The sequence below is a fragment of the Argentina silus genome, assembly GCF_951799395.1.
Source record: "Argentina silus genome assembly, chromosome: 1".
Taxonomy (NCBI): domain Eukaryota; kingdom Metazoa; phylum Chordata; class Actinopteri; order Argentiniformes; family Argentinidae; genus Argentina; species Argentina silus.
The window spans coordinates 29,960,017-29,972,516 of NC_139655.1; the positions used below are offsets into that span (position 1 = coordinate 29,960,017).

Here is a 12,500-nt window from a genome sequence, read left to right on the forward strand (position 1 = left end):
CTTTTAATTAGGCTGCAGCAGACCTGTCAGTCACAGCTGTGACTCAGCAGTACTGTACCCACACGTGTACTGGACTACACACAGACCAATACACACACACACACACACACACACATAAACACATGCCGTGCACACACACACACACACACACACACACACACACACACACACACACACACACACACACATACATACACATACACACACACATTTCCCCTGTCTGTGGTACAGTTGTATTAATTATTGTACATCCCAGACTGCGGTCGCCCCTCCCCTGTGAAGAAAGTGGTCTCGGCCTCTAGTCAGGCACGGGTGGTGGGCGGAGTCAACGCTCTGGATGGGGAGTGGCCGTGGCAGGTCAGCCTCCACTTCTCTGGTCACATGTACTGCGGAGCCTCCATCCTATCCACTGATTGGCTCATCTCAGCCGCACACTGCTTCAGCAAGGACAGGTTGGTAAATACTCACTGACCACAAGTTAACCTCAGACTGACCACAAGTTAACCTCAGATTTTCTACAGGAAATTATGACATATACCCTCCTCAAACACACACTACATCAACATATACACCCTCCTTTATTGTCAATATCAATATGACACATTCACTGTGGAATTTCATCCAAATTGACCCTAATTTTCTTCTGACAATGTTGAAAGAGCTGTGACCCCTACTCCTCTGCCCTTTGACCCTGCCAGGCTGTCAGACCCACGCCAGTGGAGCGCCCACCTGGGCATGTTGACGCAGGGCAGTGCCAGGCACGTGGCGGAGATCCAGCGGATCGTGGTGCATGAGTACTACAACGGGTTCACCTTTGACTACGACATCGCCCTGCTGCAGCTGAGGAAGCCCTGGCCCCCCTCCCTCAGCCCCAAGATCCAGCCTGTGTGCCTGCCCGCCTCCTCCCAGACCCTCACAGAGGCCCACCGCTGCTGGGTCACCGGCTGGGGCTACCGCTCCGAAGAGGGTGAGAGACTTGGAACAGGGTTAGGGTTCAGGGGGAGGCTGGTGGAGGTAGAAAATCGGAGGACGGGCCCAATGTAATGCATGGAACGGAATGAGGAACGGTTCTTCATTCCGTTCCATGCATTACAATGAGCCCGACCTCCGATTTCTACCTCCACCGGCCCTCGCCCTCTTAGGGTTCATAATTGGAATCCCGGTTGAGGTTGAGAAAGGGCTGTATATACAGTATATTCACCATTTAATTCTCTCTAGCATGGCAGGATTGTGAGGACCCTTCTTCTTCTCATCCCTTCAGATAAGGTCCTGCCCACCGTGTTACAGAAGGCAGAAGTGTCCATCGTGAGCCAGAGTCAGTGTAAGAGGAGGTACGGCCCCGTCTCCCCACGCATGCTGTGTGCAGGGGTCCCTTCTGGAGAGCAGGACGCCTGCCGGGTGAGTGTCCAACCAGGGGAGGCTGGTGGAGGTAGACATCGGAGGACGGGGCTCATTGTAATGCATGGAATGGAATAAGGAATGGTATCGAACACGTGTTAAATGTCAAACCAGGGAGCCAAACCACTGGACTGGGGCCTGAGTGATGTAACAATACATGTCATGTGACTGTAGAACTATATAAGGAAGTAAGAACACACATATAGCTGCAGTCAGTAGTTTAGTTTAGCCTGACATTTAGAATGTTTTTCCAGAGTATCCACCCCTCTAATCCCGGGCCCCCTCCCTCACTGTTCTGTGCTGTGTTGGGTTTCCTCCCCAGGGGGACTCTGGGGGTCCTCTGTCCTGCCGGGCGCCAGGCGGGGGCCGCTGGTTCCTTACAGGCATCGTGAGCTGGGGGGCGGGATGCGGCAGACCCAATCTGCCTGGGGTCTACACCCGGGTCAACAAGTTCACTGCCTGGATCCAGAGCCACATCAGTACCTGACTCGTTAATGTTATTGGGTTATTGAGGCCTATTTTACCTGGTTCTTACCTGGTATTCACTGAAGAATTATGTGGTAACAAAGTAGTGGTGCTAGTTTCAATGGATTGCAGATTAACCAAGGTAATTAGGTAATTACTGTGTAATTATTCAATTTTTACTTACTGGAAAGACGATACCAGCTAATCAGAGGGCGGTAAAATAAAGCATTCTTTGACTGTTCACTCTTCTAAGACCGCCCTTTGTTGAGTCATCAGTTTAACAATAAAACAAAAATAAAACTCATTTTTTCAAAGTTATTCCAATCTCATGACATCACATTTCCCAAAACCAGTCTGAGTGAGATTAAATGATGTAATTATTAGTTTCATAGTTTTATTATTATTGGCTTGATTGGGTCACCATCTCCATAGTCCTCCTTAAACTAAAATACTCAATATTATTATTATTATTATGTATTGTTATATTATTAAAATATTGTCTCTTCAATAGGCAAATCCAATCTGATAGATAGCACATGCCACAAACACAAGAGATGCACATCAGTGTTTTTTTTTCCATTGATCAGTTTTATAACTCATGACCCATATCTGATCATAATGAACTTGATGTATGGGATCTTGCTAGATTGTTTGACTAGTAATTGCAGGTTTTGATTTTCACTGTGGAACATCAGCCAAGTTGCCATTTTTGGAATACCTTACGCACGGTGTCCTCAAACATTCTTTTGTCTGTCCTGGTCTTATACACAGCGTGTATGGAGAGAAAGTTTGCCCACAATTTCTGTCGCACGGATGGTTGTGTGGATTGTACCCTTTCATAGTGGTCCCATTGTACCGCACTGCATTCTGGGGCTCCGTGTGACACCTGCCCGCACAGGTATACGGGAGTGAGTGAATGCTCGCCGCATCCGACCCGCTCAGGTCGGGTTTCTGCAGTTTTTCAAAGGAGCGATCGCAAGGGTTTCCTCTCTCCATCATTTCTATGCCTGAGGTATTGTTGCATATCGCCGCCGCGGAGCCAAACGGGACAGTGCCATGAGGACTCTCCCCAAAAGCAGAACTTGCGAAGTTTACAGCGTCTCGGGATATGGACATTGTTCTGCGGCTGCCAGCCTATCTGCACAGGTAAGAGAGATGGCTTCAGCACTGCACTTTTCACCAGACCAGAATAGAACAGGAGACAAAGAAGCGATGCTGTTCTGCCAAAGAAAAACACTGTTGTCTTTACAAGTCTCCCTTGTTTTATTATATCAGTCTACTTTTTAAAAGTGTTCAAGTTCAAAATGCCCATGTCTTTTTTTTTCTTTCTTCTTCTTCTTCTTCTTTTTTCACACAATCAGATGTTCTGTCTCAACTGTAATGATTTCAGTGTTGGACCAACTTAGCCCAGTTAGCTCTGGTTCATCTTAATTGTAAAATCCGTCTCTAGGGGTATCTGGTTCTAGCCCTCATGAATGTCCATGTCAAAGTGCGCCTCTTGATGGAGTGCTGACACCACTGCGCGAGGCCGTGGGAAAGCAGACCCCTGGAGCCACGCTTTGTCCACTCCCTCAGGGACCCTTGCCAAGACACTCAATGTTTTAGTTCCTTCCTTTCAATTGAGAAGATGTGTTGCTCTCAATAAATCAATTAGTGCTTTAAACCGTCGGAAATCAGAGAACCTGTTGGAACGGAAAGGTAGAAGACCTCGGTGAGGTGATATTTTGAATATGGACTTGGAAACTCAAAATGGGCAGTGAAACTTAACCGACACACTCAGAGCCATAGAGAGGAAGAGAGATGAGTTATGAGAAAAGCAGGTTCATATCCTTGTCTCTGGCAGGGAGAGGGGGCTGTGACAGAGCCCACCCAGTCACTCAGCCCCCCCACGGAGCCTGAAGCTCAGGCAGACCACAAGGGCCAGGGGGGCCAAGGACCCGTGTGTGGGTCATGGAGGAGGTGGGCACTCGGGGTCCTGCCCCTCCTCCCCTTCACTGCAGCCGTTGCACTGACTCTCCATTTCTTTACATGTAAGTCAACAGCACCACCTGTGTGTGTGTGTGTGTGTGTGTGTGTGTGTGTGTGTGTGTGTGTGTGTGTGTGTGTGTGTGTGTGTGTGTGTGTGTGCGTGCGTGTGTGTGTACGTGCGTAGCTGGGCTATATAATACCTGGGGGCTGTTGTTTTTTCTCAAAAACAACAATGCTTCAAAGTGTTTATCTTAACCCCCCCCCTCCCAAACGTGATACTACAATGTTTGTCTTAAACCCCTGCCTCTAGCTCCACCCCCTTCAGTGTTCTACCTTGGTGGCAGCATGGAGTTCCCCAACTTGAGTTTCTCATTGGATCTGGCTGACCCCACCTCCCAAAAGTTTCACCTCCAGACTCAGGCTCTGAACCATTATGTAAGTGTAATAATCCACCTGTCTCACTGTCCTCTACTTGCTGTCTTTCCTCCAAACGCCACTCCAGAACACTGCTGATTATACTCCCTATAGCGCGCTAGACATCATCTGTGGCATTCTAGAATTACTGCTTCAGTGTCTGCCGACTCAGCTGGTCCTGAGACCCCCTCTCTCTCTCTCTCTCTCTCTCTCTCTCACCATCCCCCCATCTCCCCCTCCCATCTCTCGCTCTCTGCGGTGGTGTTAAATGTAAAGCTGCTGTAACTGGAGCAGGGCTCAGTGTGTGTGTGAGGCAGTGTGGCGTGGGGAGGGGGGGCGGGGGAGGCCAGGGGGAGGCCAGGGGGAGGCCAGGGGGGGCCCCCAGGGACCGGGCCCTTTCAGGGCCGAGGACAAGCCCGGCGTTTGTGAGCCCAGCAGGGCCCGGGCAGCCAGAGTGAGAGGAAGAGCAGGCCCTCAATAAAAACATTGTCTGTGTGGCCTTCACACAATCAGACACTCTATGCTTCAACTCACAGCAGAGAGACCAGAGCCCCCGGCTCAGACAGACAGACAGACAGACTGAGAAGCAGAGACTGGGACTGGGAGAGGGGGACAGGGGAGAAGGGCAGGGTCCTGGAGAAAAGGCAGGGGAGGGGAGATGGTGCTGCTTGAGGGAGGGGGGGGGGGGGGTGGTATGGAGGGAGACTGAGAGTGGGAAGAGGGTGGGGAAGGGACAATGAGATGGAGAAAGGGTAAGTGATGGGGAGGGGTAGAGTGGGAGACAGAGGAAGGGCAAGGGGTCATGGGGGCTGCGGGGGGGGGGGGGGGGGGTATGGCAATAGAGAGAGGCGAGCGGACATGTAACGGGTCGAAGTAGATGAGGAAGTGGAGAGAGTGTGGGAAGAGATTAGGCGGGTTGAGAGCCAGAGTGAGTCATAGAGAAGAGATTAATAATAGGGTAGGGTTCATTCACTGATAGGGGGGAGGGGGCATCCTAACAGGTCCATAGTAATTCCTGTAATTCCCCTGTAATAACAGTTGTGGGTGAGTTAGTGGGGCGATGTGCTGGTGCTGGTATCTGTGAGGCCATCTGTTCATTAAAGACCAGGTGAACCCAGGGCCAGAGACCCATACCATCCAGGGTCTGCCTCCACATGACTGGCAGATATGGAGACAATGGAGCTCTGTACTGCTCGAACACACGCACACACACACACACACACACACACACACACACACACACACACACACACACACACACACACACACTCTCACACAAACTTTCTCACACACACACACACACACATGCACGCACGCACGCACGCACGCACACACATACATACATACATACATACACACTCTCTCACACAGAACAGGGCTTTTGTGCTCAGGTTGCAGGTTCCACCAGGTGGGGGAATGTGGCACACACTCGTACACACACAGAGTCGCGGCCTCACATCCTGGTGCTGTGATATCACACCTGGTGTGTATGTCGCTTTCTCTAACAGTGTTTCTCTCTCTCTCTCGCTCTCTCTTTCTCTCTTATTTGCACTGGGTGTTTTTGTGTCACCGTTGGGATGACATTTGAACAACGTTGGGATCAGTTCTCACAACTGTATGAGTCGTCTCCCTGGAGCTCCTACTACCTGCGCTCAGGGATTACTGCCTTCAGGTGAGACACGGATATGGAACCGGTACCAAACGACACCTGTAAATGTAACACCTTACAGAGAACACGGTGAGACACACGTTTCACAGCTCTCTACTGGGGTATGGAAGTGCAGTTTCCAACGGGGTTTCCAATTTTTTAATCGTCTTTTAACTACGATGCAGGTGATTGATGGTGATGATGCTAAGTAGTTTGATAATGACACCGCAAACTCATGAAAAAAGGTTATTGAAACATAAAAAATAACAACACCAGCAAATGTTGAAAATTGGCCAACGGTCAGCTATTTGTAGTGAGGGTCACTGGGGAAACTTGACATCTGTACCCCAGTAGAGGGGCGTGGCTTCATATTTCCGGGATTTTAACGCTTCCGGCGTGAGTACCTATCAAAAAAATGAAATGTTTTTTCCTCTAATGGTTTTTCCTCTGCTGTCAATGTTGAAAGTTGCAACATTGTGAAACATTTGTGCTGTGACAGTGAAGGAGCGGAAGGACTGAACGTGTACTACTGGAGTAAGTTCTCCGCCCCGGATGACGTCGCCATAGAGATCCAGAAGTCGGGACCGCTGCGTCTCCAACGCCGTCTCCCCGGCACCAACAAGCTGCTCTACAGTCGCAACGAGGAACGCTACTACATGGAGCAGGACGATGACACACTCAATCTGCTGGGTAACTTACCTCTCTCTCTCTCTCTCTCTCTCTCTGGACTACAGTTCCCAGCATCCTCTGGTACGACCAGTCCTACCCCTATTCTTTTTTGCATGTCCATATCCCATATCCCTTGAAATCCCATTGGTCTTTATGTCTGTGCAGGTTTGGACCCGGATGACTTTGACTCGGAAGACAAGTCAGACAAAATCAAGAACCCCAACTCCCTGCAGAGTGGGAAGTGGCAGTTGGGATTCCAAGGTTAGGAGTTGGTTGGACTGTTGACATTTTGCTTTAACACTATCACTGCTCTTCTTTTTGAAAAAAAGTGTCTTTTCATTGATTATCTGTACTCCTAGTACAATGACCATGAACCTGCTGTTACCTTGCATAGCGATGTCCTTTGACCTCTACGCCAAATACGGTAACAACCGCACCCTGAGCCTGGTGAGTCCGAAGAAGCCATACTACCAGTGGCGTCTGCGTGTCCCATCGGGTCATGTGGTCCGCCTGGTCATCCTCACCCTCCACGGCGCCACGCCTGGAAGCTGCTCCGCCCACAAACTGTCTGCCTATGACTTCCTGCTTCCCCTACAGAACAAGATCATCGCCAGGTACAGTGACAATAGAGAAACAATTCTTGCTGTCTGTGTGTGTGTGTGTGTGTGTATGTGTGCGTGCGTGCGTGCGTGCGTGCGTGCGTGCGTGCGTGCGTGCGTGCGTGCCTGTGTGTGTGTGTGTTCCTGTAGGCCTGAGTACACATATACCAGTGGAGGCTGGTGGAGGTAGAAATCGGAGGAGGGACTCATTGTAATGCATGAGATATATTAAGAAATGGTATTAAACATGTTTGTGCGTGTTTGTGATTCCTCATCCCATTCCATGCATTACAATGAGCCTGTCCTCCGATTTCTCCCTCCACCAGCCTCCACTGACATAATACTGTATGTTATAACCCATATGTATGTGGTGTGTTCCAGGTGGTGTGGTCTGCCTGTGTCTGGCTCGTCCCCTGTGATGAAGCTGACATCGTCTGGTAACGTGATGCTGGTCACCTTCTCCTTCAGCAGACAGAGGGATGGAGCCATCTTTAAAGCCTACTTCCAGGCCATCCCCAAAGCAGGTCATCTACATGACCACACAGTACTCTTTATTCACAATCATATCTCTTCTAATGCTCCACATCTAAAGAATGGCTGTACCTTATTATATGGATCGTACGTCCATTGTGTGCCTTCCAACACAGTCTTGTTGTTATTTTGGATATGTCACTGTTGTCGCCCCCTATAGGCTGCGGAGGGTCTCTGTCGGCCTGGAACGGCTCCCTGGCCTCGCCCTACTACCCTGCTCACTACCCTCCTAATGTAGACTGCAGCTGGACACTACGGGTGAGCCCACATCAGAGGGGACCTCCTCCACAGAACTCCCTTTGTGTGTGTGTGTGTGTGTGTGTGTGTGTGTGTGTGTGTGTGTGTGTGTGTGTGTGTGTGTGTGTGTGTGTGAGAGAGAGAGAGAGAGAGAGACAGTGTGTGTTGCAGTGGGCCTTTGTGTCTCAGCCTCTCCACATTCCTGCATCTGAACCACTGCTTTGCTCTGGTGTCTCTTTCAGACTCCGTTGCCGGGATACCTGATCTCCATGACGATCGTGACGTTGGACATTCAAGACTCAGACAGCTGTGAGAAAGACTGGCTGGATATTGGAGGGGTCAAGTAAGTTAAGGACTGAAAAAAACAATCATTGTTGTGTGTGTGTGTGCTTAGTGTGTTTTTGGTGTGATTGCAGGGGGGTTGTTTATGTATATGATGTTAGTGTGTGTGTGTGTGTGTGTGTGTGTGTGTGTGTGTGTGTGTGTGTGTGTGTGTGTGTGTGTGTGTTCCTCAGAGTGTGTAGCCCCATGTCTGACAGTACCAAGAAGAGGATCTACTCCTCCCCAGTCTCCCTCCACTTCCACTCAGACGAGTCTCTCACTCACAAGGGCTTCTACCTGCTCTACCGGGCCTTCTCCCCAGAGAGCTGTGAGGACAACAGCCCAGCACTCACCTGTACCACCCACTAACACACACTCTAGTGCAGTACCTCAACTCCCTAACACACTCTACTGTAGTACCTAAACTCCCTAACACACACTCTACTGTAGTACCTAAACTCCCTAACACACTCTACTGTAGTACCTAAACTCCCTAACACACTCTACTGTAGTACCTCAACTCACTAACACACACTCTACTGTAATACCTCAACTCACTAACACACACTCTACTGTAATACCTCAACTCACTAACACACACTCTACTGTAATACCTTAACTCACTAACACACTCTACTGTAGTACCTCAACTCACTAACACACACTCTACTGTAATACCTTAACTCACTAACACACTCTACTGTAGTACCTAAACTCCCTAACACACACTCTACTGTAGTACCTCAACTCACTAACACACACTCTACTGTAATACCTTAACTCACTAACACACACTCTACTGTAGTACCTTAACTCACTAACACACACTCTACTGTAATACCTTAACTCACTAACACACACTCTACTGTAATACCTTAACTCACTAACACACACTCTACTGTAGTACCTTAACTCACTAACACACACTCTACTGTAATACCTTAACTCACTAACACACACTCTACTGTAGTACCTTAACTCACTAACACACACTCTACTGTAATACCTTAACTCACTAACACACACTCTACTGTAATACCTTAACTCACTAACACACACTCTACTGTAATACCTTAACTCACTAACACACTCTACTGTAATACCTTAACTCACTAACACACTCTACTGTAGTACCTCAACTCACTAACACACTCTACTGTAATACCTTAACTCACTAACACACTCTACTGTAATACCTTAACTCACTAACACACTCTACTGTAGTACCTCAACTCACTAACACACACTCTACTGTAGAACCGTAACTCACTAACTGACAAAGAATTCTGAAACACACACCACCTAGAGTGCCAAGTGTTTTATGTGGTATTTACCTAGCAACAATACTTTGATTGGCTACAAACCACGCATCATAATTTATTGATTTTTTCAGTGAAAAAAAAGGTCACCCCTCGGCACTCTAGAATATCACTCCAACCTGTGCAGAGATACGGTCGTATGGTCAGTCTGAGCCTCGTCCTCCGTGTGTGTGTCTCTGTCCCCAGCCTGCCCCCGCCAGTTCCGCTGTGGTGACGGGAGGTGTGTCCCTCTGAGGAAGGTGTGTGACGGTGTGAGAGACTGCTCCGACGGCCGGGACGAGGCCAAATGCTGTAAGGGCGTCATCACCTGAAGCACTCTCACACCTCATAGATACTATACTGTACGGTGCGCTCTGTGTAGAATGCAATTCCTCAGTGTTCCAACCTTGCCCTGTGTGTTCTGTGTGTTCTGTGTGTTCTGTGTGTTCTGTGTGTTCTGTGTGTTCTGTGTTTTGTGTGCTGTAGCGATATGCAAGCCAGGTGAGGTGTATTGTGGGAACGGCCAGTGCAGGCCACACAGCAGCCAGTGTAACAGCCAGAGCAACTGTGGGGATAGCAGTGAAGAGGCCAACTGTGGTGAGTAGGGTACACACTCCCGGTACACACTCCCGGTACACACTCCCGGTACACACTCCCGGTACACACTCCCGGTACACACTCCCGGTACACACTCCCGGTACACACTCTCGGTACACACTCCCGGTACACACTCCCGGTACACACTCCTGGTACACACTCCTGGTACACACTCCTGGTACACACTCCCGGTACACACTCCCGGTACACACTCCCGGTACACACTCCCGGTACACACTCCCGGTACACACTCCTGGTACACACTCCTGGTACACACTCCTGGTACACACTCCTGGTACACACTCCCGGTACACACTCTCGGTACACACTCCCGGTACACACTCCCGGTACACACTCTCGGTACACACTCCTGGTACACACTCCTGGTACACACTCCCGGTACACACTCCCGGTACACACTCCTGGTACACACTCCCGGTACACACTCCCGGTACACACTCTCGGTACACACTCCCGGTACACACTCCTGAAGCACACTTGACTACATCTGAGACTGTCTGTACTAGCACACCTGGGGATTACAGTATCACAGTATTCAACATACAGTGCCCTCCATAAGTATTGGAAAGAAGAAGCATTTTGTCTTCATTTAGCTCTCTACGCTAACAGTTTGGATCTGAAATCAAACAATTACTATGAGGTCGATTTCAAAACCAAACTATTGGAGTACAGAGCTAAGAGAAGATGGAATGCTTCCTCTTTCCGATACTTACGGAGGGCACTGTACATGTTCCTGCACACTATTTAATATATTCAGCTTTTTACTGTTAAAGCCAGTTTCTCAAAGCTTTGACAAATCGATAGATTGTATGTTACATGATGAATATGTCTACTTTGTTTGCCATGTCAGCTGCAAGGAATTCTTAAAAGTGGTAAGGACCATTGCTTTGTGTGTGTGTGTGTGTGTGTGTGTGTGTGTGTGTGTGTGTGTGTGTGTGTGTGTGTGTGTGTGTGTGTGTGTGTGTGTGTGCGTGTGTGTGTGCGTGCGTGCGCGTGTGCGCGTGCATGTGTGTGTATGTGTGTGTGTTTTCTGTGAATTAGCATTGACATTGTTGTCCTCCCAGCAGGTAAATGCTACCACATGTGTCCCAACAAGGTGTGTGTGTCCAAGTCATCAGTGTGTGATGGAGTCATCGACTGCAAGGACCGCAGTGATGAGATCAACTGCACCAGAGCATGTGAGGGCATTCTTCTGTCTTCATGTCCCTCCCTCCCTCCCTCCCACCCATCCCTTGGTCCATCCCTCTAATCAGGTGATCTCCATCTCTCTGTGTGTGTGTAGTCCATAAAGGCTGCTCCCCCTCCTCCTATAAGTGTGCCAGTGGGAAGTGTGTGGGGAAGACCAACCCCGAGTGTGACGGAGTCAAAGACTGCTCCGACGGCTCAGACGAGATGCGCTGTGGTGAGTCTCCGCTCCTGTCATACACTTATATTATTATCATATATTTAGCTGACGCTTTTATCCAAAGCGACTTACATTGCAGTGAGTGCATACAGTTTTCAGTATATATGGTCCCAGCAGAAAGCTTTAGTGGCCGCTTCCACTGTTGCCCCCCAGTTCCGGCAAATTTGCATTTGCAGCCGGTCTCCTCGTTGGCGTAAGAAACCTCAGGGTCCAGCATAGATGCTATCATTGGGGGAACTGATACCAAGTCATCGGACTGAACCTGTGTAAATAAATAAACAAACTATCAATAAGCAGTCTTCGCCTTGTAGGCATACAGACTGGTAATTACTGTGTAAATTGTAACGTTACATTAGCCCTTTACTCCAAGTTTAAGGCAGTTCAATCTGTTTTAAATAGTCGCAAATTTAGTTTTACAGGGAAAACATAGTAAAAACATTGTCGATCATAGTGAATTTCTGTTCTTTGTGTTGCATTATCTCACTAACCAATATACCTGTAATGTTGGTTTTTGTTTGATTCTGATGACTGTTATTTGCTGGAACTTCCAGTTTTCTACTGCTTTTCTTTTCTTTTCTTTCTCTTTTTTTTTTACTGTGTAGGCTACTAGTGTGTGTGCACACTTTAATAAATCTTGTTTTTTGTAAATTACAAAAATCTTGCATTTTGTTATAGTCTAGCTACTCTTTCTATTTTTCACTGATTGTGTTGGAAGAAGGCCTCTACGATGGCATTTAGAATGTAACCCCAATGTAGTTGACAGTGGCGTTACACTTACATACTGTCAGCCATGACACTTTTCTATGTATCTGTTATAACACTGTAACACTAGTAGTGATAGTTTATCAACTCAGCTATAGCAACTCAGATATGTATGGTATCCTCTGTGGCTCAATTGGTAGAGCATGGCGCTAACAAAGCTGAGGTTG

The 12,500-nt window shown here is 48.4% G+C and overlaps 2 protein-coding genes across 2 annotated transcripts in view; both read left to right on the forward strand.

Moving 5' to 3' along the window:
• Nucleotides 1–1,885, forward strand: part of tmprss7 (transmembrane serine protease 7) — a gene marked incomplete at its 3' end in the record, with an annotated part of 6,528 nt that extends 4,643 nt beyond the window's left edge. The window contains exons 13-16 of the mRNA XM_083678471.1: nucleotides 257–452; nucleotides 699–967; nucleotides 1,262–1,398; nucleotides 1,721–1,885. Of these exons, the coding sequence (XP_083534597.1) occupies nucleotides 257–452; nucleotides 699–967; nucleotides 1,262–1,398; nucleotides 1,721–1,885 (767 nt within the window). The remainder of the gene's footprint in view (nucleotides 1–256; nucleotides 453–698; nucleotides 968–1,261; nucleotides 1,399–1,720) is intronic.
• Nucleotides 1,886–2,880: 995 nt separating this feature from the next.
• The window catches only part of LOC310802764 (suppressor of tumorigenicity 14 protein), a gene marked incomplete at its 3' end in the record, with an annotated part of 11,405 nt that continues 1,785 nt past the window's right edge, over nucleotides 2,881–12,500 (forward strand). Inside the window, exons 1-15 of the mRNA XM_083667308.1 lie at nucleotides 2,881–3,009; nucleotides 3,707–3,893; nucleotides 4,142–4,266; nucleotides 5,850–5,917; nucleotides 6,393–6,583; nucleotides 6,728–6,823; nucleotides 6,957–7,176; nucleotides 7,543–7,685; nucleotides 7,853–7,950; nucleotides 8,172–8,272; nucleotides 8,445–8,578; nucleotides 9,756–9,860; nucleotides 10,035–10,145; nucleotides 11,231–11,344; nucleotides 11,449–11,568. Of these exons, the coding sequence (XP_083523434.1) occupies nucleotides 2,920–3,009; nucleotides 3,707–3,893; nucleotides 4,142–4,266; nucleotides 5,850–5,917; nucleotides 6,393–6,583; nucleotides 6,728–6,823; nucleotides 6,957–7,176; nucleotides 7,543–7,685; nucleotides 7,853–7,950; nucleotides 8,172–8,272; nucleotides 8,445–8,578; nucleotides 9,756–9,860; nucleotides 10,035–10,145; nucleotides 11,231–11,344; nucleotides 11,449–11,568 (1,903 nt within the window). The 5' untranslated portion in view covers nucleotides 2,881–2,919. The remainder of the gene's footprint in view (nucleotides 3,010–3,706; nucleotides 3,894–4,141; nucleotides 4,267–5,849; nucleotides 5,918–6,392; nucleotides 6,584–6,727; nucleotides 6,824–6,956; nucleotides 7,177–7,542; nucleotides 7,686–7,852; nucleotides 7,951–8,171; nucleotides 8,273–8,444; nucleotides 8,579–9,755; nucleotides 9,861–10,034; nucleotides 10,146–11,230; nucleotides 11,345–11,448; nucleotides 11,569–12,500) is intronic.